This window comes from Synchiropus splendidus, chromosome 17 (assembly GCF_027744825.2).
Source record: "Synchiropus splendidus isolate RoL2022-P1 chromosome 17, RoL_Sspl_1.0, whole genome shotgun sequence".
NCBI lineage: Eukaryota > Metazoa > Chordata > Actinopteri > Syngnathiformes > Callionymidae > Synchiropus > Synchiropus splendidus.
In genome coordinates this window covers 8463710-8490851 of record NC_071350.1, presented here as the reverse complement: position 1 = coordinate 8490851, position 27142 = coordinate 8463710, and the positions used below count along the sequence as shown (strand labels likewise).

Genomic DNA, 27142 nt, shown 5'->3' with positions numbered 1-27142 from the left:
TTTGTTATCATTGCTTGGTCTACATACATTATATGTTAGATTTTAAGAATGTCACACTGAGGATGAGCAAAGGTATAACTCCACTGCATCATAATTGAATTGTAACATCATAATAACAAGTCATTTACTAGCTTTTTTGACTCTGTAGCTCCAGGATGGTCCTCATTATAAACATGCTGCGTGTTTTTTTTTGGCATTCAACTGCAAACTAACGTGCATGAAATGAAGTCAGCTGACCTTGTGCGAGTAAACACCTCCTCAGGGTACCGGAGTGTGAAAAGCAAAATGTCCGGGCTAGAGCAAAACATGCGTGTCCAGGCAGGGGTAGGCTTAAAGACACGTGATGGAGTGATGGAGATCATTCATAAGATCACTGGGAACCGTATCATTTTCCCTGCATGATGCAACACATTTTTACTGAAGGACAGACCACATAGTGCTGTTGTGTCACAACCATGGTCATGCTGCTACTCAAGGGAAAAGATGTAGGAAGAGAATATTGGACAAGGCATAAAGATGAAAAGAAGCTGATTCTTTTTTTAAATTTTAATTTCCCAAGGGTAGCACGTTATTTAATGGTGCTGTCATGAAGAGCTGTCAAACCAGTACTATTGAAAAAGGTGTCATAAATGTTTACACTATATTTAAAAATAAACCATATACATTGTGTTTATCATATGATAACAAAAGCTCACTGTTGTTGTGTTGCATTATTTTATTGTTTATACTGTGGTGAGTAGTTGAAATGGAAATGCAAAGCAAAACTCACAAAAATCCCAACTATGTGCAGCTGTCTATGTGCAGAAATTAAAATGGATATGTAAGTTTCTTTACTCTGGTTGTATCATTAGGTGGATTAAATAGCTCAATTTATCTGAATAATTCATTGACTTGTCACTATGATAGATTGCATTTTCAAGCTATTGGTTGTTTATGATACACAAAATTCACTGATGAACGAAAATACACATTCGTGTTTACTCTTTCCCCTCCAGGTAATATATATTGAAGAGAGAAGGTATTTGCAATAACAGATCTACTGACTTTCGAAAACAGATGGCGATGCATATGTTGCTCCCTCCAGGTGTTTAGTGTGTACATGAGATAGGAGTAATACATCTTGTTAATTTAGTGTTTTAAAAGCACTTTGGCTGAAGTAAAAAAAAATACATGTATAACACTTCCTTTTGTTTTCATGTTGTTTTTCCCGTACACTGTATATCAGCACTGAGTGACAGATTATTTGACAACTTTCTTTTTTTCATTTGACCTTATTTTAGACCCTTCTAAACATTAGTCATTATGTTCTTTGGGCACCCAAGCGATTAAACTCCATGAAGCAGAACCAAGTGATATCAGATCCCGCTCCTCTTTCGTGGCGATATCTTCTGAAGAAATCTTTTCAATACCACTGAAGTCCCTCTGCAACATCCCATTAGCTGAATGCTACATTACATTCCTAATGAGATTATTCCACAATGTGACCAAGATGGATGTTTTCTTTAGTAATTGACTTTTAAGTGCATGATCCATCCGTGTTTGTTCGAGTAGTCAGTACTGGCCGGGCCAGCGCGAAGGGCGCCATCCCCACTTTGTGTGCACTAGCTCTGCACTGTCTCTGTGATTGGGTGTTGTTTTACTCAGCAGGCTTGTTGTCGGTGTCCGAGGTGCGGTGTCAGCAGCAGAGCGGAATCAGACAAAAAGCAGCTGCTCACTCTCCTCATTCTGTGTGGAGGGCGAATAATATCATGACTCTATTATTTCTAACAACCACTTGTAATGGGAAGCCGAATACTGAATGTTCAAGTGCTCATTAAAAGTGACAGGGGCAGCCCTGGATGTAGCAAAGCAACTTAACTTGTCGTTCGGACTCATTACAGAGAAACAGTTTGTTAGAATGTGACAGTCTTTCACGCCCTCGCCATAATAGAGAGGTTTTCACGGCTATTAATACCGTACAATATCTAGCCTTTCTCTGCTCTCATGTGTCGTGCTTGTTATATATCCAATTCTACAGCAAGAGAAAATGTTATTTAATAAGACGCGTTGGTACTAAGACCAGATACTTGACACGATCTGATGCAGCAGCTTCTGTCTCTGCAGGAGCTTCAAAATGGACAATTCTCTATGCTGCTTTCAGAAGCGCAGCCGCTCAGTCGAAAGGGCTTAAATGTTTTATTAGGAGAATTTCATGTGATCCTAATCACCTCAGCTCCAGCTTCAAAATGAAGTGGGTTTGGCAAATGCTCATGCACATTTGTTAGTGTTGTAGTGGTGAACACCAAGACAAAGACAGAGTGAAGGCCGAGGAGGGGTGAGACCAAGTCCAAACCGAACAGAGACCACCTTGTAAAGCCAAACTGGCCTATAGAAAACCACTGACATCTCATCCATTTTAGAGTTATTCTGTTTATAAATGGACATTCCCATGTATAATATTAGTTTTTCAAAAACAAACTCACATTTGGGATTAAATGTGAGTTTGTTTTTGAAAAAACAAACTCATGTGGGATTCTTTTCACAATTACCACAGCTATGGTCTGATGGATTGATCAGGACAAAAAAAAAAAAATTATGACCAGTCCAGTATGACCGAGATGAGTCCAAGTCTAAATGCTATCAAGACCAAGACCTTGTCTTTCATACTGCAAGGTTAATGTTTCTTCAGCTCTTCCGCTTTTTATTAACATTTTCAAGGTGATACATTATAATATTACGCATGTCTTGATATAATGTGCATATTATCACGTCTTATTCTACGATTTTTTTATTTGGTAAACACCGCTGTCACAGACTCAGAAAGAGGAGGAGACCCAGGAGCAGGAAGTAAAAGAGGCAAGATGCCAAATTTACAAAAAAGCAACGTCAATACGCAACGGTGGAGTCAGCACAAACAGGACGCAGCCTAAAGTCTGAAACAAGGGTCCAGACGTCCTCCAAAAAGTCCAACAAAAAACACACAAACTGGTCGGGCATGAGAAAAGTCAACGTTACAAAAATGCTCAGGAGCGGCGCAAAAACAGGGCAAAACAGGAAAAACAGAGTCCAAATAAGAAGAACAATTCCATCACCAAGTCAGTCAGCCTAGTGCAGGCTTGAAACATTCGCAATGCGGCGCTGCACTCTCCTCCAGCTGCTCCTGAGGAGAGTGGAGGTCTAATCACTGGAAGAAGGTGCAGCTGCCTGACACAGTCAAGATCCAAACGGGAAACACACAGTCTGTACTTAGAAAATTAGAGCACGATGGATGGGGTCCTGACAAGCACATTTAAAAAAGAGCTGTAAAACTCAACTCAGTTTTTGTGAATTAAAAGGAGTAACTGTGGAAAAACATGTTCATTTTCTATGTGGTACGACTGTGTAGCAATGGGATCGTGGTACGTGACCAGTGTCTGGTCCTCAGTGACAGTGACTGTCCACTGCTACTGAGTTTGTCAGCAGAAACATCCCAGTGGGAAAGATAAGGCCCAGAGGCAATTAGCAGCAGCCATCACATCTTCAGCTCCTGACTCCTCTACACCCGACGTCCTCTTCCTTTTCGTCTGCCAGCATTTCCCATCAGTGGATGCCACAGCAAGTGAGCCTCCGCCTGGTCTTATTAAAGCTAAATGTAAGGGCAGGATGCAGCACCTGGCGGCTACATTTGACATTCCAGCTTCATTAACAAAATAAAAGCCTTCAATTATCTACTTACTGAGCATGCAGCCCAGTGTGATTGATGGGAACCTCTCTGCAGCTTCCCAACAAGAATGCACTGATGATAAAGTGCTGTCGTGGAATATCAAGTGCTGATTTACCGCGTAATAGATTCGGCGACAAAGCCTCCTGCTGTCCTGCCACCTGTTCTGCCTGCAGAGAGCCATGGCTGGTTTACCAAGCAGCGGCACTTTAGAGCCTGCGTGTTGCAGTTAACCAAAGATTTGTAAAACGTTTAATTCAGAAAATGGGCTGCCGTCGATCGACTCAAGACGTAATGGGCTGTTGGTCCTGATGTTTGTTTGTTTGTTTCATTGCTTTTATTTGGCTTCTCCTCTGTCGGACTTTGGAACCTCAATGAAAAATTACACTATCAGTCGTAGAGGGAGTGAAGTTGTGAGGGGCATCACAGGCTCCTGAGGATTCACCTTCCCCCGCTGGCTTCGCTCCAGACTTAATAGCACAATCCATCTCTATCAGCCCATAGCAGGTGACTTTTCAACTCCCCGTAACATCTAGTTGTATTTTCCCTAAATGAGGCCAGGACAAGAGCCTTTTTACTATTGATTCTTGGAACCTCAATGGTTTGTCCTTGGTCGTCTTGGCAGTTTTTAAAATGGGCAATATATAAATGTAAGATAAATATTTTGCGTATTTTTACCATTATTATTTGAGATTTTTTTATTATTATTCATCACTTCTTTAAATATACTAAATGGAGAAAATCTGACCTAAATAAATGAATAAACAAACAAATAATTAAATTAAATAAAAAGAGGATCAATGTGTTAAAAAAAATGATTTTAGATTTTTTTTTAAAGATAGAGACTGGAGACCGGTTGATGCAGTCTGTGACTCCATAGATGTACTGTAGCACCTAGTCAGTGAAGACAGATGCATCTTCATTGTGCTCGCAAAGTGACGCCTAATTCTGCCCTTTTTTTCTTCATACATCAATGACAAAACTGAAATATATTGTGGTCCCCTGGTTAAAGATCCTTATGTTCTCACTTCTTTCCCCGGGGTGAAATAGAGATGTTTCACTTTGACTGTCGTCCCCTCTGAAAGCGCCTGTGGACTCGGTCGGCCTGTTGACTCACGGAGCAGACATCGCTGCCAGTGCTGTCGCTGGCAATGCATGTCTGCCTGTGCGCCAGATCCCATGCATTTGTTTATCCATGTGTGAGCGTGCAGTCGGTTCAAACTGCTCAGTGCTCTGCTTAGGCAGAAACTCTTGTCTGTGGTCATTAAATCACCAGTGGCTCCAGCTCTGCGAGCATTGTCTCTATATATTTTTGGTCCTTTGAGCTGTCACAGGGCTGATGTCATTTTAAAAAAAATTATGTTTTTTTTTCTTCATTGTTTTCCTTCACAGACTACGGTCATCATGTATGATGCAACAGGGGTTCCATCTCCGAAGGATGGGGCTGAAGGTATTGCTAAGCCGGTGGTCCCTGGTGGAGGTACAGCAGCAGGGTCAGGAAGTCCGACCACCCTCCTGCAGGCTAAAACAGAGGAGGGTCCAGCAGGTACTGAAGAGGAAGAGGAGACTCTGGCGGAACCTGTTCTTGTGAAAAAGCCCCACAGAGAGATTCTGGACCATGAAAGGAAGAGGAGGGTGGAGCTCAAGTGTATGGAACTTCAGGAGATGATGGAGGAGCAAGGGTAAGTGAAGAATCTGTTTGAGGACACTGGTGCAGTGAGAGTCGACTATTCATCTCTTGTCAGCCAAGGCAGATATTGAAGTGCTAAAAGTGCTGATGTATTCATCTGAATCCAAGCATTCCGCTGTTAGGAAAATGACAACTGGCACAGAGACCTCCTGGAGATGCCAAGAGCTGTAATATTAATATTCATATTTCTCAAGAATTTCTTTTCTGCCACATGATTATTCATCTGTGACATTCTTAACGGAGCCAAGACTTGAACTTGAACTAATGTATGTAACAGTGATTAATGGAGTTACCATGGAGAAAGCCAAGAGCAACACAAATCATCACCCAAGCAAAGACCATTTAATTATGAAATTATGTCTTTGCTGGTCTCAAACTCAAATCACCACAAAGTCTCTGGTGTCTCTTCCTCCTTTAGCTACATACTGTATGCTGGTTATCCGCACCCTTTACGTGGCTGAATAGATCAATATTATCTCTCTTTCTCACAATATTGACAACAAAGTCATAGCTATTCATTCAGTACGTTGCTAAGGATTCAATGATTTTAAAACGTCAAGCAATTAACTTGTGTTAAATGAGTTAGAGTCGAGGTTTTCAGGCAGAGGACGTTTGCAGAGGAACAAAAAGAGTGACTCAGAAGTCAGTTTGGAGAAATTATCAATGAGCTTTGTGAGAGTTTACTGTCTTAAATGGTCTAAATAACCTCATAACATGCTGTTATATATATATATGTTCTTTAGATATGTGATGTAAATATGTGATAGATTTTTTTTTATAATCAAATGTCACATTCTCATAGCTTGTCATAAAAATGTGAGACATGCCTGTGAGTAATAGAGGACAGCGTAGTGAAAATGTTGTAGTGGAACAAATCGGGTAGAATGTAGTGTATTGTGGTCACACACCAGTATTATTTAAGGTTTTGTCTTGCTAACACAGTGGATGACATGGAAAAACATGATCGGGCCCCTCTAAAAATAGGTAAATAAGAGCATAGGGAAATATAATCTTTGGAATTATGTTTCAGTATATTGCTAACAGAATACTGATGGAAAAGATACCATAATAAACTTGGTTGGTTGGATGGATGGATGGATGGATTAGTGGACAGACAGCTAGAGCAAGGAAACACCCAAACCAAAGTTGGACAGAACAATGGTTGCTCCTTAACTAAAATCAACACTCAGAAAAAACTGCACAAAACCAAACCTATACCAACTAGTAGCCATTTATATGAGATTTTCAAAATGGTGTGTCACTCGAAGATTTAAACTTGAGTCTTTTTGAGAAAATAATCAATCTATTTTTGCTCTATTTTCTTATCATTGGTCAATTACAAATCTCATTTTCTGATCATTTTTGCTGACTTTTCTTGGGTTTTAAAAGGTGTAGAGTTTTTGCCAAAGGACCATGAGGCAGGTTGCCCCTTTGTTTTTTAAAGAGTATCCCCTGTAGGGAAATTCTGTATATAATAATTCTACAGATGACTAGTTGCATAGCTAAGACCTCTTTTCTAAAAAAAAGGGGTCTTGACCAGGCTTCTGAGCAAGTGCACTCAGATTTTGAAAAAGAAATTTGGATTGCTAGAAGCTACAAAGGGACCTAGACCACTTGTAGCTTGTCATCTGTATAATTATTATTTAGAGAATTTCTTATTTATTTGTGCAAGAATTATTAGAATAGAGATTAGGCCTACTTTCATAAATACTCTTCAAAAAACAAAGGGTTAACCTACCTCATGGTCCTTTGGAAATGAAGAAATGAATTTGACACCTTTTAAAACCCTAGAAAAGTCACCAAAAATGTCAAAATTGATCAAAAAATGAGATTTGTAATTGACCGGTGATAAGAAAACAGAGGAAAATAGGATTGGAAGTCGGTATAGGTTTGGTTTTGTGCACACTCTAGTTAAGGAGACCTGTGAAGGAGTGTCAGATCTTCTTCCACACTCCCTCCTCTCCCCTGCTTCCCACTGAGCCTGTCAGTGGAGTGTCATTAGGACAGCAGCATTAAAAGAGACTGATGTAGCTGAACAGAACCTACTGGACCTCACAAAAAGAGAAAGTGCAGCTCATTGGCTTTATATGAAGTCAGCCACATCTGCTAGCTGCCTGTCGATGAAGGAACTGCTGGTGTTAGAGTGGAGTACTCCAGTGGTGATGTCAAGCAGAACTGAGTGTAGACAGGAAGCTTGCTCATAACAAGAGAAAAGTGTGCAGCCACACAGCCTTGCTGGCCGACTCTCCGCACTCATCAGTCTGGAGAAATGCTCAGCAAGCAGTCAGGATGGCAACTAAACAGCTTTGTGTAAATCTCTGGATTGACTCAGCACAAATTTAAGCTATAATATAAGAAGCATCTCATTTCCTGGCTCAGCTCTGTGATTCCCACTCGGCTCTCCAGCATGTCTCTCGGAGAGCGCGCATGTGGGACGGATTAGAGGATGAAGTGGGGGATGAGAGAGAGGACAATGCCAAGCATTAGACACAATTAAGATTGTGGAGGGTGTCTGTTTTCATTTGTTGTGGATCAGAGCCAGCACACTCAGCAGCAGGTCACCCCAGAGTCCTTGTCCTGGCTGAGACCTCCTGAGAGGATTTGGTGAGGCCGGACAGGTGGGCAGGCGCCCCTATTCCCCTCACACCCACTAATCTAGGTGAGAACAACTCTCCAGGCTAGTGGAAGATAAATTACCCATCATGTCTGACGGTCTCACCCCGGGAACAAATTAGAAGAGCTCGGCAATTAAAGGAGTCTGTTCATTTAGACATCCAAGGCCTGGCATTGTTCCCAGTTCAGCGGGGTGCTCACTGCTCCGACGCTGCAGGGAACACAGAGCTTTTATGTAAATGAGAAGAGGCTTGCTCATGAGACATTTGTACAGGACGTAAAGTTCACCAAAGGGACCATGGATTTACCATTGCAAAAGAATGATGACCTTTCAAGACATATCACCTGTTTAAAACCGTGGAGAGTTTCTTTTATCTGTGTCTTGTATCTAGTAACTCTAGTCCAAGTTTCCGGGATAAAGAAATATCCTGGGCAAAATTGAGTTCAAAATTCAGTTAATAATACTGTATTATTAATACTATTATTAATAATACTGTTAATAATACAGGAACATATTTGGATCATTGCGAACAACTACATTTTGTATTCTATGAAATTATGATGCACTTATAGATACTTGTATAAGGGAGTTTTAAAATGAATGACTCTCATAAAAATGATCAGGCATTATTTGTCAGGAAGGAGCAATATTGTGACAAAACTAGGCTGACTATCATGTGAGTGGCCCCTTTAAGTCAAGCTTCATCAGGTCAGTAGTGAGAGAAGACTGACTAGAAGAGAGGAATCAGAGTTAGAAGTGGGAGAGTTGAAGATGCTCATTGGGAAGAACTAGGAAGGACAGAATGGGAAATAGCTCATCAGAGGTTCCAGCTCTTACTATGTGAGGGGAGAGACAGTGGGCATGTTGCACTGTAGCATATACCAGGGCATGAAAGGAGACGAGGATGACAAGCAGTTTCATGAATGTGAAGTACCTACTTTTCTTGCTCAACCTTGCTCAAACAGGCGTGGAGAATAAGACTTTTATTACCACTGCTTATTATAACCTCTCTTGACAACCCTTCTAAACTGTGTGCGTCAGTTCCAAAAAGGCTTCCTGTCGATTTCCTGCAGATAATTTTCACCCCTGTGGTGTCATGGTCTTTCTACCTCCCATTTTTTTTTCTAAAGAGCCCACAGTTTTATACCCTTCACGGTAAAAAGTGATTGGGGGTTTTAAAATTCTGAGCTGGCATTCTGAAAGATAATGGTCAGGTACGATCACTCAGGTCGTGTAATCATGTGAAACGTTCGGGGCGATGAGGTCGCAGCTTCAGCGCCTCAAGGACAAAAGACCAAAAATCCAAACTGCGGCACGCCTACCAATCAGAGCACAGATTTTTATATACCTCTTTAAGTTGGCAAAAAATAGAAAAACCTTGCTGAATACAGCAATTATTCTGTCAAAAGGACAACTGAAAGACATTGAATTTGACGTCGTAGGTGAGTCTCTGGAGACTTTAGTCTGTCCGTGAAATATTTACATACTGTAGCGGAACTCAGAGACAGAGAGCTGTGGCTAATGAATGCTGCACCGAACTCCAAAAACGGCGACGGATCCAGTCGTTTCCATCTCCATGTAAACAACAGCTGAAGGCTGGTCATCTAGCTCAGTGAAATTAATAATTATTTCTTATAATTCTGAATGTCACGCTCAGACCGGCGGGTCTTGCTAACAGCTAACGCTGTTAGTTAACGCTGCTAACACTAACAGCCTGCTGCTGAGGAACCAGCGGTCTCACTTTCATGAGCCCAGAAAACTCTCTGTGTTCTGGTGCTGGTGGTTTCAATGGCGTGTTTAAGACACTTTCCCTCACAGCATTTTCCCCAGGCATGTGCTGCAGGATGCATACTTTACATGACAGATTGAAAGAAGCTCCACAGCAGCCATGTTGGGAGGAGAGGAGGGGATGCGTCACAACCAGTGGGGCTTCATCCGAGCCCCGGATGTCACACGTGATCAGTTGTTGTGTAATGACAGGTAGTGATCGGCATTGACCAGTCACAGCCGATCATGATCGGTGACCGTTCAATCGGAGCATCCCTAATTTTGAGTTAAATAAGTGCTCCCTTTCAGATTTAATGCAGGTGAGTTGTAGCTCCACCACAAACCACTGTGACAGACAAAGCTGTGCAATGATGAAGTCCTTAGAGCGTGTAATATATAAAAGTGTCTGTGTCATCCCCACTGTCTTCACTTCATTATTTCCGACGCCTGCATTTCGCACAATGGTGCCGCGGGACGGCATGTGAGAGGCAGCGCACACTCGTGCACACACTCACCTGCTCGTCATAATTAGCCTCAAATAACACCAGGCAGTTTTAAAGCCACAATAATCATTCACATCGTCCGATCACCAGTTAATGGTCCCAAACCGTGCGGTCTCATCACACCAATCAAGGGCTTTAATTGTGGGGATTATTCATGGCTGGAGCGTCGGTCACGCTGATACTGTCGATTCTCTATCGCCGCACAAATCGCTGCGAACAATAGGGCCAATTTAGAATCTAGATTGTAAATCGTTTCTCCTGCTGCAGTCAGATTTATGGCAGTTTTACGCTTATAAAAGAAGTAAGCCACTTATTCTTTCCTTTAAAAGTTCCTTGTGATAGTGAGGCAATAAATGAGTTGATATTTTTGCTATTTCATGGGTATGAATTGTTTAATTAAACGGTTTTGCGGTGTGTGTGAGACGCCAAAACTGCCAGTTCTCCCTCAAGAGTTATCTGCCCATACATATTTATCTCTAATTTTAATTTAGCTTTGTGTTACATAACCAATATTCATCACTTAGCAGCTGGAAGACTCCCTCTGGAAACAGAATCCTCTTTTAAATACTGTTGTACAGCTTCTGCTTGCCTGTCGCCGATGAACAGAATGAGCTGACAGGAGGCAATGTTTGTGTTCGCTGTCTTAAGTGTCAAACGGTGTCTTGAAGCTTGATGGCTTCATGAATATTTATTCATATTAATATTCATTAATATTATTATTTAGAACCGCATTCCAATTTTGCTTCAGGTAAAGGGTCCCTATCGCAGACATTTCAAGGGCTTTTTATAAATATGTACCAAAAAAGTACAAATATGAATTAGAGGAAATTGCGTTCTTCACCTGCTCGGTCAAACACTCCAAGCAGTGATTATTTAAGTTTTGCTCAATTCAAGTTTCGCTCAAATCAGATTAATGTGAAAGTTGCAACATTCAATTATGAGCTCAAATCTCTCTCTTATCTCTCTTGGAAATAGGCATTTTTTTTCTATTAAAATCAAACCCAAGGTTTTACAAGTTTTACTGCTCCATTTGTCCTTTGTCTTAGCCGTTATTGATGTGCAAACTTTGGCTTTCTCAATCATACTGCCTTTATTAGAGATAAGAAAAAAGTCAGTTTTCAGTCAAATAGAGCAGTTTATGAGCACAGTGTTGTTGTGGCATATAGACCAGTAACCAGGCCTGCACGTCTAATCTAACAGTAACCGCTGAACAAGACAAATCCAGATGTATAGTCTCAAGTTGAGGAATTTTAAGGGTAAGAAAGCATAACAAATGGGTCCTAAAATGCTTCATTCATCATGCGTCGAAATGAAATTGATTTTGCCGTCCTCTTGAGACAATCCCAATAAGAAAATATGTACTGACAGCACAGCAGGGTAATTTCCTCCCTTGGCCACGGCAGCAATTTGTGGTTTCCTGCCTGAATCCTTGTTAAAAAAAAAAAAGCTTCACACTCCACAAAAAAACTGCCAGAATAAAGCCTGACATGCTGCCAAAGCCTGAAAAAAGAAGTTTCTGGAAGAAGGTTTGGAAGGAAGGCCTCAGAATATCCACTCAGCGATGTGACACTACGGCAGATGACAACTCAGCATGTTCCTGCTGAAGTCGCTGCTCGAGTTCGCAGTGAGAAATCACACGTTCTCTGAATCAGACTGTGAGATAGAGTGTCTTTATCCATCAACAGTCATTCATATGAACCACTCAGAAGTTTTGTTCTTCCAACTGACGTGTCTCTGTTCCTTCACAGATACACAGAAGAGGAAATCCGACAGAAAGTCAGCACGTTCAGACAAATGCTGATGGACAAAGAGGGAGTCATCACCAGAGACGGCCCGAACAGAGAGCCCATGTAAGTCATGAGTCTAGTGTGAGTCTGTGATGTGTTTTTCTGAAGAGAGATGTTCCCTCTCACTGTCACCATCATGTTACGCAAACCATTGCTCACTGGAACTAGAGACGGAAACATCCTATATTTGCGTCCTGAAGAACCTTCCTTTCTGTGAGATTGTATGTTTCCATTTGGCTTCACTCCTGGCACTCAGATTCCCCTCAACTGTCCCAGAACATGCAAAATCTGACAATTTTATTTTTTTAATCTGGAGTTCATGAGTATAAAAGTAAACACATACTCCACAGTCTGACTGAAGATCCATTTTACTTTTACAATACTACCCCAATAGACCCTCAAACAAACAGATTTATGTGAATTATCTCAACTTTTTTATAATATTTTTCACATTTCTAAATGTCTGTGGGCTAAAGCAAAGTTGTAGTTTTAGATTTATATTGAAACCCTAATAAATAATAAAATTGCAGGTTCATATCCCAAGACTGATCCCTGAGTGGTGCAGCAATTTTTCTGTGCATCCTGGAAATTATACATGCAGGGATAAACATGATCCAGTGTAAAATAAAAGACGTCATGCAATGGTTCCCTGTCAAGTTTAAGATGCATGTAATACTTTTTTTGCAACTTTTTTTTTGCCGCGGAAACGTGCTTGTAGCTTATAGGGGGAATAGAACAATTAGAACAGAACCTCGAAATATTGTATTCAACAGCAGATTACTGATACACAGGACATAATTTATAAATAAAGAATGTGATCATGATGTAGTAAAGCAAAAACTTATTAAACGACTTACAAAGAAAACAATACATTCTGAGGACGAATGTTCAATGTGACATTTGTAACGCACACCTTCGACAACTGTTTTGTAATTGCATTGAAGTCTTCAATGATTTTCCCGTAGAAGGTCACGGCGAATGCCATAGGCGGATGAAAATGAATAACAAGACAGATCTGATTGAAGAATTAATGCAGATATTGATGCAGTTTATGAGATATGTTCCACATGAACAATAACGTGAGACAGAGAATATCGACAAGATTTGCGAAAGAGGAGTAAATTGGCATTTAAGTTTGGCCTGTGCTGCAGACCGACCGGTTCGAGCCAACGCTGTGACATTTGAGAGTCTGTTCTCGTCTCTGCTGGAAGCTGATGAGGCACCGATTGGCATCGTAATTTTCAATTTGTTTGGTTTGAACTGGCTTTTAGTGTAAAGCCCGAGGGAGAGCATTTGATGTTTGGAATCAGAAAGTCATCAATCCTGGTGGTTCATCTGTGTCTGAGTCCTAAACTGGTGTGATGTGGCGAGTGGATGCGAGAATGCTGGTGGGGATGTGACCTGCTGTCTGTCCAACTAATGACTGCTAATGATGCCGACACCTCATGTCACACAGACCGGACTAATGATTCTCCCTCCTCTGCGCCTCTGCTGGTGCCTGACATTTACACCAACCACATAGAAGTTAGAAAAGTAGAGGAATGACAGACTGCTGTACCGCGGGGTGAATCCAATTTGCCTCAGATAGGAATGATTCTGTGAACAAAAGACATTTCTCTTTTCGTTTTTATTTTACTCTCAAGGGCACCGCCTGCCAGAGCTTCAGTTTCATCTCCTTTAGCAGAAAGAGATCTGTCTTTTATTCGCAGTTGTTTACCCCCAATGGTTTTTTTTATTCAACATTATTATTGAAACGCTCATGAACGCCTAAGCTGTGGGACAGAGGCATGATTTCATAAAGCATCCTCATTTTGGAAAGTGATTGACTGCCTGCAATATGAGAAGCTTTTTATTGGTCGTTCTTCGCTCCAACGCTCAGAAACTTGGGTAGTGAATGAAAGAAGTGGTCATCGGAAATTCCAACTAGCAGCAGAACCAAGCTCAAGTCATATTCATCAAATTTACTAAAGAAAAAAAAAAAACATTTGATGCAAACTGTTGAGAAAATTGGAAAAACTGTCAAAAATAATTATAAAATTATAGATAAAATAAATATAATAAAACAATGTTTAAATATCATAAAATAAAGTAATATAAATTAATGACTTTTTTCCCAAATAAACTGTGATGTAGATATAAGTAAAGTGCAGAATGAAAGTATTGGCATAACATTTTCAAATTAAATTTAAAAACCGTTTTTACTGTTGGCATCTCTTTCTTTATAATTTTTCCTTTTCTACTACTGCAAATCTGAAGCAGTCGTCTTCAGCTTCTTTGAGCCTTAAGTCAATTGAATGACTCACTACTGCCACCAAATGGAGGGGCCATATTAAAACTGGTGTAAAACAAGAAGCTTTTAGCTGCCCTGTAGGAGGCGCGCCGAGGTGACGTGGAATTCGGCTGTTTGTGTTGCATGTTGGTACGTTGCAGGTGATTGATTGCACATTTCGCCCTTCTGCAGCGTTTTGTGATAGGCAGCGAGTCACAAAGGACGATTCAGTCATAGGATGATCCAGTTCGTGAGAAAACAGCGACTCTAAGCAATGCTCTGCTTCTGTTGGGGACTCGCGAGCAGCTCAGTCCGAAGCTGTTCCATTCGGGTTGTGTCTGCCGGGGAATCCTCTGTTTTTCTAGGATGTTTGAACTAGACAATTCTTGAGTTTTATCCTGCTAATTTCAGTGTGGCAGGGACGTTTCATTCAAGGCCTGTAAAGCTTGACTGCACTCCAGATTCATGCAAAGCAAAAACCCAACCATAAGCATGAATTTTGCCCCTCATAACACTGAGATCCAGCCGCATTGATTGGATGGATGCAGATACCGCAGGAGAAGGCTTGAGGCACATAAAGCCTCACAGCTGATCACGCTCGATCGATGCAGTCCCACCCCAGGCTTCACGTGGACACTCAATGTCTTGAGATTGCATTTTCACTCCGGTGTAATGTGTTTCATCTCCATAGCCATTGGGTGAGGATTCAAAGTGCTAATGCGGTAGCTGCATTTAGATAATCGATGTGCCCACCCAGCCCACCCAATGAGGGGTAATCAATCCAGCCACCACCTCGCTTCCCCTGCAATAACAAACTCTCGAGCGGAGACATTTATTTGCTTTCGATTGCAACAATATGAATGTGCTGCACAGGCGCTAAGGCAACAAGCACAGAGACTCTTACTCATCTCCCGGAGAGCACAACTGCTTCATCTGAACAGGTGACTTCACTGTGCCATCATGTGAACTGGACACGTAAGGACAATGGTTCAATTGCTTTATCTCCAATGACTCAGATACTGTGTTTGTCTCGTAGCTTACTTACTTGCCTAGGTTCCATGCATTGTCTTCCACTCATCCTATATTGGGGCACAGGGGCATCAACCTCAGCACTTCCCTCGACCCAGAAACCTCTTGTGAGCGTCCTCTGAGGCACTAAGTGTGCATTACTGGCCCCACCCTTTCTCAAAGGGAGAGCGAAGGCACCCGAAGGAAAAAACTCATTATGGCTGCTTGTAGCCAGAATCATTCAGTGACTGATCAAAGCTTGAGATGATAGTTGATGCTAGGAACTGCATCTGTCAGGCTCATACTCCATCTTCCCCTTCCTTCCTTCGTTCCTTTAAACTTGGTTAGTGCCTTAAGTATAATGAGCTCATATGTCTGAGCCAAAACATTAGGGCTGCAACAATCAGTTGATGTCATCGACAACAAAAATTTGTTGAAAATCAAAATCTGTGCGGCGATGCTCGTGTTGCTGTTGGTGTAAACACACACAGGTTGGGCATCGAGAACTGGTCGTTATTGAGAAGCTGTGAGAAAATCACATGTTAATTTCTGTCTTTTAATTGGTGGCGTCCGACTCCAACTAGCCACCATCAGTGCGCGCCCCAGGCTCCGCGTCACCACCATCCGACTCACCACCTCAGTCACAGTCACGGAGGAGTTCGAGCGTCGTAGTGTTCAAAAGTGTAGCTTTGAAGATAACGCATCTTAAGGATGTGCAAAACCCATCGACACCATGGAAGAATGATCAAAGAGTGTTCCGTGGTTGGTCTGTGACGCCACAGCTAACAGCCCTCGAGCTAACAGCTAGCATGTCGGTTAGCATGGACTAACTTGTAAGAGGAGATTGATTGACATCTGCGCTACTAGAGTGATTTTTTTTTTTTTTTTTTTACAGTGATGTAGTGAAGCGTCCTCAGTGTGTCTTACCTCCTAATAACCAGTACTGAACTAGGGAGCTACACTGAACACATCCTTTTAGATTATTATTCAAATAAGACCTTTCCATGTGGATGTTGATCAGACATTTTATATGGGATACATATGTGTATAGTGATGATTTTAAATTCTTCTCAAGGACCAATAAAGAGCTCAGTTTTAAAGAACTGGAGCTCTCTGTCCACTGTTTTATGCTTTGTGCTTCACAGGGTTAATACATGTTCCTGGATTATGTGTCATTATTTTAAGATACTTGTTTAATAGTGTATGGTGTTGTATCAACAAAAATAATTGTTAGTTGCAGCCCTACAAAATATCCTTTTTGTTTGTCATATTTTACACGAATGTCTAGTTTTTTCAATCAACCTAATATCAATCAGGAGAAACGTTTTACCCAGGATTAGCCAATTTTAGCTTCAATGAGGTGTTCTACTGTGTTAAGTGCAGCGCATCAGCAGTGTCAGTAAGGTGAGCCAGTGTTTTTCTACCTCTTAACTTGTCGGTTCCTCACAGGCGTGCCCACTTCTGCAGTCTGGGCATCTATCCTACCGGGCAATATGAATCTCCACTGAATCAGAAATGGTGGATATGAAAAGATATGACAGCATTCAGTAACCACGGGCTATTTGTTTTGTTTTGCATATTCGCTTGTCTTGTTTTTTTATGGTGTGCTTCAGTTCATCTTCATGTTCTTGCCCCATTTGCACTGCCCATGTCCATCTCTGTTTTTCTCATTTCTGTTGTACTTAACTCTATAACAAGGTTGCATTTGTGCTGCATCGCTTCTTTGAAAATACAGCTCCAAGTGGTTCACCTCTGCTTGCGGCTTTGAAGAAGAGATCAAGTCAGGCTGCTGTGTTTTTATTGTTTGCTTAAGCCTGTGTGGAGCTGGCAAGGTCACATCAGAGGAGGCCACCACATATGAGGGAGGGGAGTTCAGAGTCTGCAAGGATTAAGGAGAGAGCTGCTGCCATCTGTCTGTGCGTGTTTTCACTCTGGTTTCACGCGAGCCAGAGATGCATTTTATTAGAGGTGTTAATATTCTTGGTGCCGTGGAAAGAATGAAATTTCGCCTAAAGGCAACCTGAACTAAGTCACTTGAATGTAGATTCATTTTTAGTCCTTGCAAGGGAAGAAGTGAGCTCTAAATAATGTTACTCCTTGTTAATCAGTGACTTTATCTTTCCAGGGTCAACAACGTGCACTATCAGACCGATGAGTACGAAGATGACTCCGGAGTGGTCAGATATGAAGACGGAGATTATGACTACCAGAGTGACACCAGGTCAACAATACAGTTTTTTGTACACCTCTCTCCCTCTCTGCTCCGATTATCCCCTTCATATGTCCGGAAGGATTTATCCTCCTGCATTATTGTTGCATTATCAAGAGAAAAAAAAAAGTCTCAGCTTGTACTTAACCCTGTCTGATCTGCAGTAAACAACATTAACTTACTTACATTCTCTTCAAAATTCAGGGTGCGGAGGTCCAGCAGCTCTCCTTCACCACGTCCAAAAAAGAAAAAGAAGAAAAGATCAGGACACAGAAGAAGTCGGTGAGTAAAGATTGTCATATACACAGTTGTGAAAGGCAGTAAGACACCGATGAGAAGTTTAGTGTTCAGACCACTGGGACTGAAAGGAACTAGCCTGGAGAACAACATGGATGTCTTGTTTGCATCAAACCCAACTGATCTCACAAATATGAGTCAGAAAACACACATAAAGGGCCAAAACCTTTGATTCATTTTGCTTGACGTGTGGAAAAATATGTTTAATAAATCAGCATCTTAATCCACAGCAGACTTCCATCGACTGTCTCCAGAGACATCAGACATTGATGCTGACATTACCTGCTGCTCTGTCATCACTTTCTACGTCTCTCAGAAATGTTTACTTGATGAAACATCACCCAAAATTAACTTTGTCTTAAAAATCTAGATCATTGTTGTGCTTTCATTTTGAGGAACAATTTAAGTGTGGCACCCTTCGAGTTCCAGAAGAGACTTTGTACGTGTCAAACTTGAGTGGAGTTTTGGGGTCCATAGGTTGTTTTATTGATTTGAGCATAGTTGTTTGCGCTTCATTGTCATTGAACTATGGCTTATTGCCTGAAGTAAAATATATTTTCATAGCTTCCATACCTGTGCTCCGGTATGGACTTTGGTCATTTACCAGTACAGCTCACCGGGATGCAGCTAAATGGATGCAGCGTGACAACATGCGAAATGTAGCGACAGAGAGGCGATCCTCAAGTTCATTCTAGGCTGATAAAGTGTGCTTTTACAGGTTCGGCAGCTCCTCGCCCACCCGAAGAGAGAAGAAGAAAAAGAGTGGGAAGAAACACAAGCGTGACAGGTAAACACGCTAGTGCGTCATCCGCGACATTTCAAATGGAGAAACATAGACTGCAGCAGGTGACCTTAGTGAGTTTGAAGAGGAACTTTTGAAAACTGTTATTCAAAAGACGAGAGGAAAGAAAGAGCTGGGTCCAGGGTAAGACAGAGGAGTGGGAGGGATGATAATAAAGGATAACAATTGTGAGAAGCCTCAGGATTTGATGAGGACAGTAATAAATCGAGGCTCTTCCTCTTTTCCTTGGTTGTGTCGCTCTAATAACTCAGCATGAACGGGGGGCACAAAAGACAAGAAAAATGAGATACTCCCCAAATTGTCGCGCGTCTGCACACTGCACCGCTCTTGTTTCCCATCTCTCATCCATCGTCTGAGTCCCTCTTGTCCTCTCCCCTCGTGCCTCCCTGGAACATGCTACTCTGCATTGCGGCTTCTATTGACCCATGAATTATGTATTGTGGAGGCAAAGGGTGAACACATGAATGGTGAGAGCGGAGGGTTCACTTCTTCCTCTCTAAAAGCACTGGTTCCTGCTAGAAAGTGCAAGTTCTGTCCTCTGCTCATGTAGAAAGTGCTTCAGGTCACACATCAGCCATATATATTATCTTGTGACAGTTTTATTACGGCTCTTCTGCGAGCCACCCTGGATCAACACTACACGGCTTCCGCCCACTCACCGTTCACCGTAGGTGTGCTTGACAGCAGGAGAGATGTGGGACTACTCCGCCAAGTAGAAAGAAACACTCTTACAAGCCAATCAGACAAATCGCCATGGAAACTGCAGCGACAAAGTTGTAGATAGGTGGTGTGTCAGGGTGATGACTGGATGAGGACAGCAAGCCACTGGGACTGTGGATTTGCTCTTCATTTCATCATGTATTTATGCAGAATTAAATGCTAAAGTAGTCAAGAATTAAGTCAATGTTCAGTGAAGCTATTAAAAAGCAACACAATCGATTAATCTGTGAAGCAGTTTGTTTTTTGTAGCTTCCAAAATTCCAAAAACAGTCCAAACACAGTCCAAGTTAAAATATACCCTTGACATTCCGCTCTCTAATGACAAACGTTTGTGGGTTGAAGATGCATTTTGCATCACTAACAAACTAGGATAGTTTTTAAGATATGAAGTTTAAAACATGTAAATGAAGTGCACTAGAAAGGTTTTAGTTCACGTGACAAGTGTGAAGCAGGGGACTTGTGACACATCAGTGCGGCGAAACCAAGTAGAGTCCATCACTTTGAGTTACATTGACCATGCTTTTTTAAAAATATTATTATTGTCAATGAGTGGGACTTGATTCCTTTAAACAAAATCTTCTAATTTGTAAATATACTTTTTGTATTGAATGACAACTGGGAGAAAGAAGTGAGGGCTTTTCTTTGCTTTTGCAGGTCTGTGTCCGGCTCAAGAAAAAAGAGACGATACAGGTGTGTGGAAGGGGAAAACACTCTTGCAGTACATTATGGGTTAGAGAGTGTGCGCCTTTATAATAATGATGACATTGTGGACCATGCAAAAGCGCATGTCAAGTTTGTCTGCCTGATACAAGCTGTTTCTTCATTACAGATCAGGCAGCCCAAAGAACAAACACAGAGACAAGAACAAACAGAAGAAAAGGTGAGAGTCAGGCAAAAACAAATCAATCATGTAGACAGTGTTTTCCACTGACTTGTTTCATATACGTCACTTATACATTGACGTATTGCATGTAGCTCAACCAGGCTCACATGGAATCTCATGAATTTATATTGATGTTTCCAAGTCCAATGTAAATGTAAAAGCAGCAAATTTGCACATCCCTGTCTTCATCAGAATTTATATTGAAAGTTGTCAGCAGGGCATCGCCTGCTTTACATATGACATCTGAGATTGCTGTGTTTCCCCGTCATGAATGACTGTATGTATATTTCATGTGTGTGGGGGGTGTCGTGCCTCAGGTCCCCGGGCGAGACCGCCAGTCAGAGTTCCCAGCGTCAAGGCAGCTGCTGCAGTTCCCGCAGTGCCTCTTTGTCCTCTACTCGGAGCAACTCCAAATCTCCAGCCAGGTAGAAGAATGTTTCACGGCGACGTTTTCTCACGCGTTATTTTTGCTCTGCTGATGGTTGAGCCTAGTCCCTAGTGGATGTTTGTCATGCTCTCAGGCCTACAGAGCACTAAAAAGGAAAGTAGGCAGATTTATTATAATCCCCTGCTAAGCACTGATATTATATCTCCTCCTGAGGCGCAGATTATGTGCTTGCTCCTGGGCAGGAGCACCATGAAAGTATATTTGATCGGAATGTTGTAGCATAATATCATTCAATAATTCAGCCATTTTAGGTTGGATATATGTTAGGTTATAGTTGCAATCAATAATTATTCATTCATTTCAAATTTTATATAAAAACACATCCCATCATTGTGCCATCGAACAGTATCAAAGGGGAACCAAACTGCTTGGTCAAACTTTCAGCCAATCATGCGTCACACAGATGATCATGTGATGCCCTCAAAGACATTTGGAAAAATGAAAATATGAATAATACTATGGATTGTAGTCGTAAGTAATTGTAAAGTGTTAATAAAAAAATCGGCATCTGAAAAGTGGAATTATTGAATTGTGAACTATTTTTAATACACATTTAAAAAATCTAATTAAAGGATTCAAGTAGTAAAAAAAGAAAAAATTAATAATTATAATCATTCATTCAAATGGTTTTACATTTGAATTGATTAATTTAAAGTATTTCAATTTCAAATCAACTTTTATGTCTTTTTTATATAATTTTAAATGATTTTTCAAAAATGTACTAATATCTGTAATCTATATTCATATTCGAAATCATACATTTAAGTATTGAAAAAAGTATTTAAAAATAATGTGTTCATTAATTTTATTTCATCAATCTATTAATGAATTGAAATATATATTAAAAAAAGCTAAAAAAAAAAAAAAAACATGTGGTATGTGCTGTGATAAGGACTTTATCAATAAAGATAGTTTAAATGACTTCAATTCCTTTAATGTTTTTCCATTCCAGGCTGAATTCCAAGCACTTGGTGGATGATGACAGGATGACAAGCACCTCGGTGTGTCCTGGTTCCAACAGTCCCACAGCTTGGCACAACGGCGACCACCTTCAGCAAACGCGCAACGGCAAAGCGAACCGCCTCAACCACGCGGAGGACGAGAAAGCACATGATGTATGTAATCTCCTCCATCTTGCTTCGACACTCCCCGACCCCCACAAATCTTCACCCACTCCAGAGGTTGTCTGCCATACTCAACTGGTGTTCTATGTTGTGTTAATTCTCTTAGTCAAAACAATGCTCAACACTGTACTGACCCCGATTCAGTGCAAAGAGTCACTTTGGGTTCGGGACTCCCCTGCAATTCTGGTCTACTTCTGTCCGAACCCATACAGAGAAGGAGCCCAGATAAAACTGCACACCAAAAGCCCTGACATTGTTCCTTTCAAAAGTTGCCTGCTGAGGAAGAAAATGAATTTTTCATAAACATAGCCAGTGGCAGGTATGACTTCAAATATTTGCACTCTGATCCAGGTTTAAGAGGATGAAGAAATATCAAAGGAATATATATATGTATGTATATATAACACCCCTCAGGAAGGAGACACCCCAAGTTTTAGGTCTTAATAAGCCTGCGATGAATGCGATCTGTGAATCTTCCCTCGACTGACAAAGCCAATTAACATCATGGAAACGTGAAATCCTCGTCTGCCGCGGCTAATAAACAAGATGCTGCTCAACAGTGTATCTTATTTTCCAATTAAACTGAGTCGTCCCACAACTTACCATGAGTCAGAACCATTTAGGTGCTAGTCGGGTGACGGTTCAGTCAAGAAAACAAAGTATCTCTCTTTGTCTCTGGAGTCTCCTGCCTCACACACAGGCTCCTCAATGTTTAATTCCATGTCTTAGTTTCTTTTAAAAATGAATTCTTTGCTGCATCTAAGCAACCATCTGAATGGATCACAGGAGCTGCAGTAGTTTGACAGCTGTTGTGTTAAATCCAGAGAGGTTGGTTTTAAAAGTATGTTTTTCGTGGTGTTGTTTTACTTTGGCTTGCATGAGGTCTCATATCTGTGCTTCTTTCATTCATCACTGCCCCGTCCACCTTTTGTTTTATTTTTTTTTAATGGCTTCTAAAACCGTGAATAAATGTACTTTTGTCTCGTTCATACAATAAGCTCTCAAAGGTTTTGGAACTGGATCACGTAGGTTAACAGGGTATGTGGAGTAGTTTCTTCCTGTTGTTTTGTTTTCTCTCAATCACTGCTCGGTGATAGCTCCTTCTTTCCTCCAGACTCTGCTGGGGGTTAAACATGTGCCCCCAACACTGCTTTATTTCACCACACCAGAGTGTGTTGCCTCTAGGTGGCAGTCTTATTTTTTTCTTCTCAATTCATGGCTGTTTTATTCAGTATTAAATGCAGTACTTGTGCCTATGAAATACATCTCCTTAAGATGAATAATCAGTTTTCAGAATAATCATGTTTTTATCGATTTAATTCTACTTGAGTTTCCACCTTTAAGTTGATCATATCTGCTTAGATGGTTAACCGCTATAGATCACAGCTTTTGTATCGAGCTTTCTATGTCTTTTATCTAGGATACATACATTTTGTTTGTACGGTTTGTTTTTGCACAGGGAATTTGGTAAATCTTGTAAATTTTGGTCATAATTCTGTTGAATTATTACAAACTAATTGATCCAAATAACTAAATAGTTATCTATTTATTAGATTAGATTATTTTTTTAAACAAGTCCCACTGTGATGCTCAGCATATCTAGCATCACACTGTCGGATGGCCCGAACTGTCTGTATACATGAGGTCATGTGACTGCCAATGACATCACATTTGTTCGGATGTTTACATGGCATTGGAAACGTTGTGCGTGCAACTGCATCATATTAAACCTCTTTGATTTGATATGAAGATAAAATTTATAATAGGATAGACAAAGTACAGACACCCATATTATACAGGGGTTGGACAAAATAATGGAAACACCTTAAAGCTTTTTTTAGCTTTAAGGTGTTTCCATTATTTTGTCCAACCGCTGTATGTCTGTATAGTTTGTACTGTTTAAAAAATATATTTTATTAGGATTTAAACTTTGAAAAAAATGCTGTATCTAGTGATATTTTAGTTATTATGTCAAGATGTATTTCATAGGAATGTATATGTGATTTTTTCAGTTCATTTAATACTGAATAAAGCTGCTGCTATATTAGCGCTAAGGGGGGTTGAGAGGGACGGGAAGTTTCCTGGTTGATTGTTTATTTTGGGTGGAAAAAAAAGCGCTTTCATTTGCAACCCTGGTAATAATATATATGTTTGATTTTCATAACTGTGTTTGCTTTAAAAAAAAAACACTGTAGTCATCATTTAAAACCCAAAACACGGCAGGACTTTTCTGACTATGTGGAGTCACGCTGATAGTTTTGGAGAAATGGTCAAACCTGCAGTGCAGTCCAGGCTTTCAGGAAGCGTGGTTGTTTTGTTGTCTGTTGCTCCCACCTTCGTTCCACCGAGGATGACCGTAAAAGGCTCTATCCCCCGCAGATCTTATCCAAGCGCACAGATTCTTAAATGAATCCTCCAGCATTCATTGGCCTGCTCCAAACAGCCAGATTGAAAGTAGCTCCCTCCCCACATTAGCAGTTTCAACAACAGATTCCGCTAAAGCTCCCCGAGGCTCTTTCTGTGTTTATGGTGATGAATAAATCAAAGAAACGTTGCCTGCAGAAAAACACATTTTATGAAAGGCCCAAAGTCTATCCGGGGTCCCACTCTAGTCCTCCGTTGTAGCAAAACCCGACCCTCCATCCTCCACCCCTCCTCCTCTTACCTTTCCATCTGTGTGACTCATGGCTCACTCTTGTCGTTCCAGCCTCCCCACATCCTTACACATCTGCTGCATGCCCCCCACACCCACCTCCTCCTCCCTCCCTTTCTTCTAGCTACTCTTCATCGACATGATTATGGATTACTATCCGCTTACCACAATCCTATCTCCCGGTTCTGATACAAATATGGCTGCATTTGTACGAGCGAAAAAGACAAAGCAGATCATTAGTTTATAGATTCATCCCCTGTTTCTTAGTTTGATTTTTCTTTTTTTTTTCATTTCAATTTAATCCCTTTATTTTGTTTGGCTTTGTTTTGTTCCTGAGTCTCTGGATTAAATATGTAGCTTTGATACTAAAAGAGGTCATTGTCTTTTTCCCATTTCGCTGCGGAGAACATTCCCTTCTCCTTTTTTCTTTCTTTCCTTTTTTTGTTGATATTGCATACGTGTCACTGATTGAAATGGAAGGTAGGTAATGCTTTGCCTACGCACGTGATCTATATGCAGATGAGAATGTGACAAGCACCCTAGCCTGAGTGACGTCAATGTTTCTCTCTCTTCTTCTTCTTTGCTCTCTCTTTCTGTTGTTAACCAATGGTCTTTAACCAAATGAATCATGATTTCACTCTTGAAGATTGGATTACTCAGAGCTCTGGCTTTTTCTATTTCCTCCTTAACTCCATTCCAAAGTCCAATATCCCGCCTTATCTTCCAGGTCCATCTCTTTGTCCACTTTTCTTTTCTTCCTGTTTTGAGTAGAATGCATCACTGTGTGTCCAGCATCTCTGTTCGTCGTCCAACTAGTACATTCGACTTATGATTTACACCATATTACTTAACACGGTTTTATGCTGACGACTCCCATGCGCACTGGATGTTGTGTGTTTACTTATTCTTGAGAGCGCGGCTGTCGAGTTCAAATTCTGCCAGCATCAGTCGATGCTTCCGCTGGGTTGTCGCTCACAAGACATCAGGATCCAGGAAGAAACACGTAGCTGCAGACGCTATTTTTAAATATAACAGGAGGATGGATTTAAACCGTTTGCTCCACTGAGATCAAAGTCTTTGTATTGTTTTTCTATCAGCAAAACTGAGAAGAGCAAATCCAACAACTGAGACATGAATCACACAATTTCATGGTCAGTAAACAAAAGGTTGAAGTGAAATGAATTCAAAACTAGTCATGACCATGGCATCGGAATTTTCTATGGGATATTTCACACTTGATTTATTTATTTGTTTTTTCAATATGATGTAGTAATAAGTCAGTGAGATATAAAGGAGTTGAGATCAAGACTGTTTCCTGGCCACGGTTAACGTTGCTTCCTGTTAAAACCAAGAAGAAAATGCATAAATAAGATCCAGAAGCATATGAGCTTGTTGTCCCATTAGAGGGCTGGACTGGCAGTGCAGTGTAATTTTCACTCCAGTGCTCCTCCAAACGCTAAACACATTCATCGCCAGCAAACAGGTCCGATGAAATTCAGACTCAGCAGGCAGCGCATTACGATAAGTGGCTATTCTGGTGTTTTCTACCTGCATTTTAGTGCCTTAAATATTAGTACCTTTGAATGAGAAATACCACGGCTGATTCCTCATACTGTTTAAAGCCGTAAATGTGGGACGTTTCATTAAAAAGTTGAAGTGACATCTCTTCTTTGGCACTTCACTGTGGTACGGTCACTGCATTCTGCATGACACGCTGGTTCTTTTAGCTTTTCCATGCATTACAATACGCTTTTAGCATTGCGATGCCTATTACAACCTTAGGGGTTATATTTGTGGCACAGAATCCCAGTAGGCCTTCAACAAAAAAATAGCCAAAGACCAGCCCTGCAGATCAGCGTACGGAACTTCAAACTGAATTGGAAATGTGTAGACATATAGAATGTAAATTGCTAACTTCTATGCTAAAAAGCATACATTTCTCTCTTTGAAATTGCTAATATTTCCCTCATAAACAATGATAACATGCGTGTTAATGCTCCAAATGCCATATTTTGTCCATGCAGTTTTGAATGAGCCCTCATAATATGCATCACATTATATGACAATAACTGAATGGTAGAATATTGTCTCCTAGTGTTGACTGCACAGAGTTAATGCATCGTCATGAAGCTATCAAATATGGACAGTAAATGTTTGGTTTAAAGCGTTTAAAGCATTTAGCATCTGTAGCTATGGTTCAAGAAAACGTCTCATTGTTGGATTTGTCTATTATGAAATGTTTTGATGATAAAAAAAAAATGCTGCAAACAGTATTCAGAAAGAAGTAGAAGAATACAATGTCTTTTTGGTTTCACTTGAAATTCAGGCAGAGTTCAAGATTAAACATGGCGACTGGACTTGTGTGCTATAGCAATAGCAAGCAAAAGAGTCGTGTTTTGTGTGGTTTCTTGGAATGATGAATTGTTATCTGCCTTTCAGAGAAGAGACCTTTTTTATGCTTTATACTCGAATAAATAACCAGATTTTCAAATATTCTTTGACATGATGACGTTTCAAATAGCTGACTCTTGCTCAGTCCAGTCCCCTTGTTTAAACCTCTTAACTCAGAAAGTTAAACTTAAGAAACAAAAGCGCGGGGGTGACGGGAACAACAGTTAGCTAGCACATTGCAGCTGAGGTAGTTAACCTGTAGCCACAAGCTTGTCCAAACGGGACCGAGAGGACGGAC

General features: G+C 40.8%; 1 protein-coding gene across 2 annotated transcripts in view; it reads left to right on the top strand.

The window, feature by feature from the left end:
* Positions 1-27142, top strand: part of srrm3 (serine/arginine repetitive matrix 3) — a 56673-nt gene that overhangs the window by 23468 nt on the left and 6063 nt on the right. For both annotated transcript variants that reach the window (XM_053846681.1, XM_053846680.1), the window contains exons 2-10: positions 5072-5361; positions 12002-12103; positions 17443-17538; positions 17731-17808; positions 18542-18610; positions 20000-20035; positions 20175-20225; positions 20546-20653; positions 21629-21791. In XM_053846681.1, coding sequence (XP_053702656.1) covers positions 5084-5361; positions 12002-12103; positions 17443-17538; positions 17731-17808; positions 18542-18610; positions 20000-20035; positions 20175-20225; positions 20546-20653; positions 21629-21791 — 981 coding nt within the window. In that variant the 5' untranslated portion in view covers positions 5072-5083. The remainder of the gene's footprint in view (positions 1-5071; positions 5362-12001; positions 12104-17442; positions 17539-17730; positions 17809-18541; positions 18611-19999; positions 20036-20174; positions 20226-20545; positions 20654-21628; positions 21792-27142) is intronic.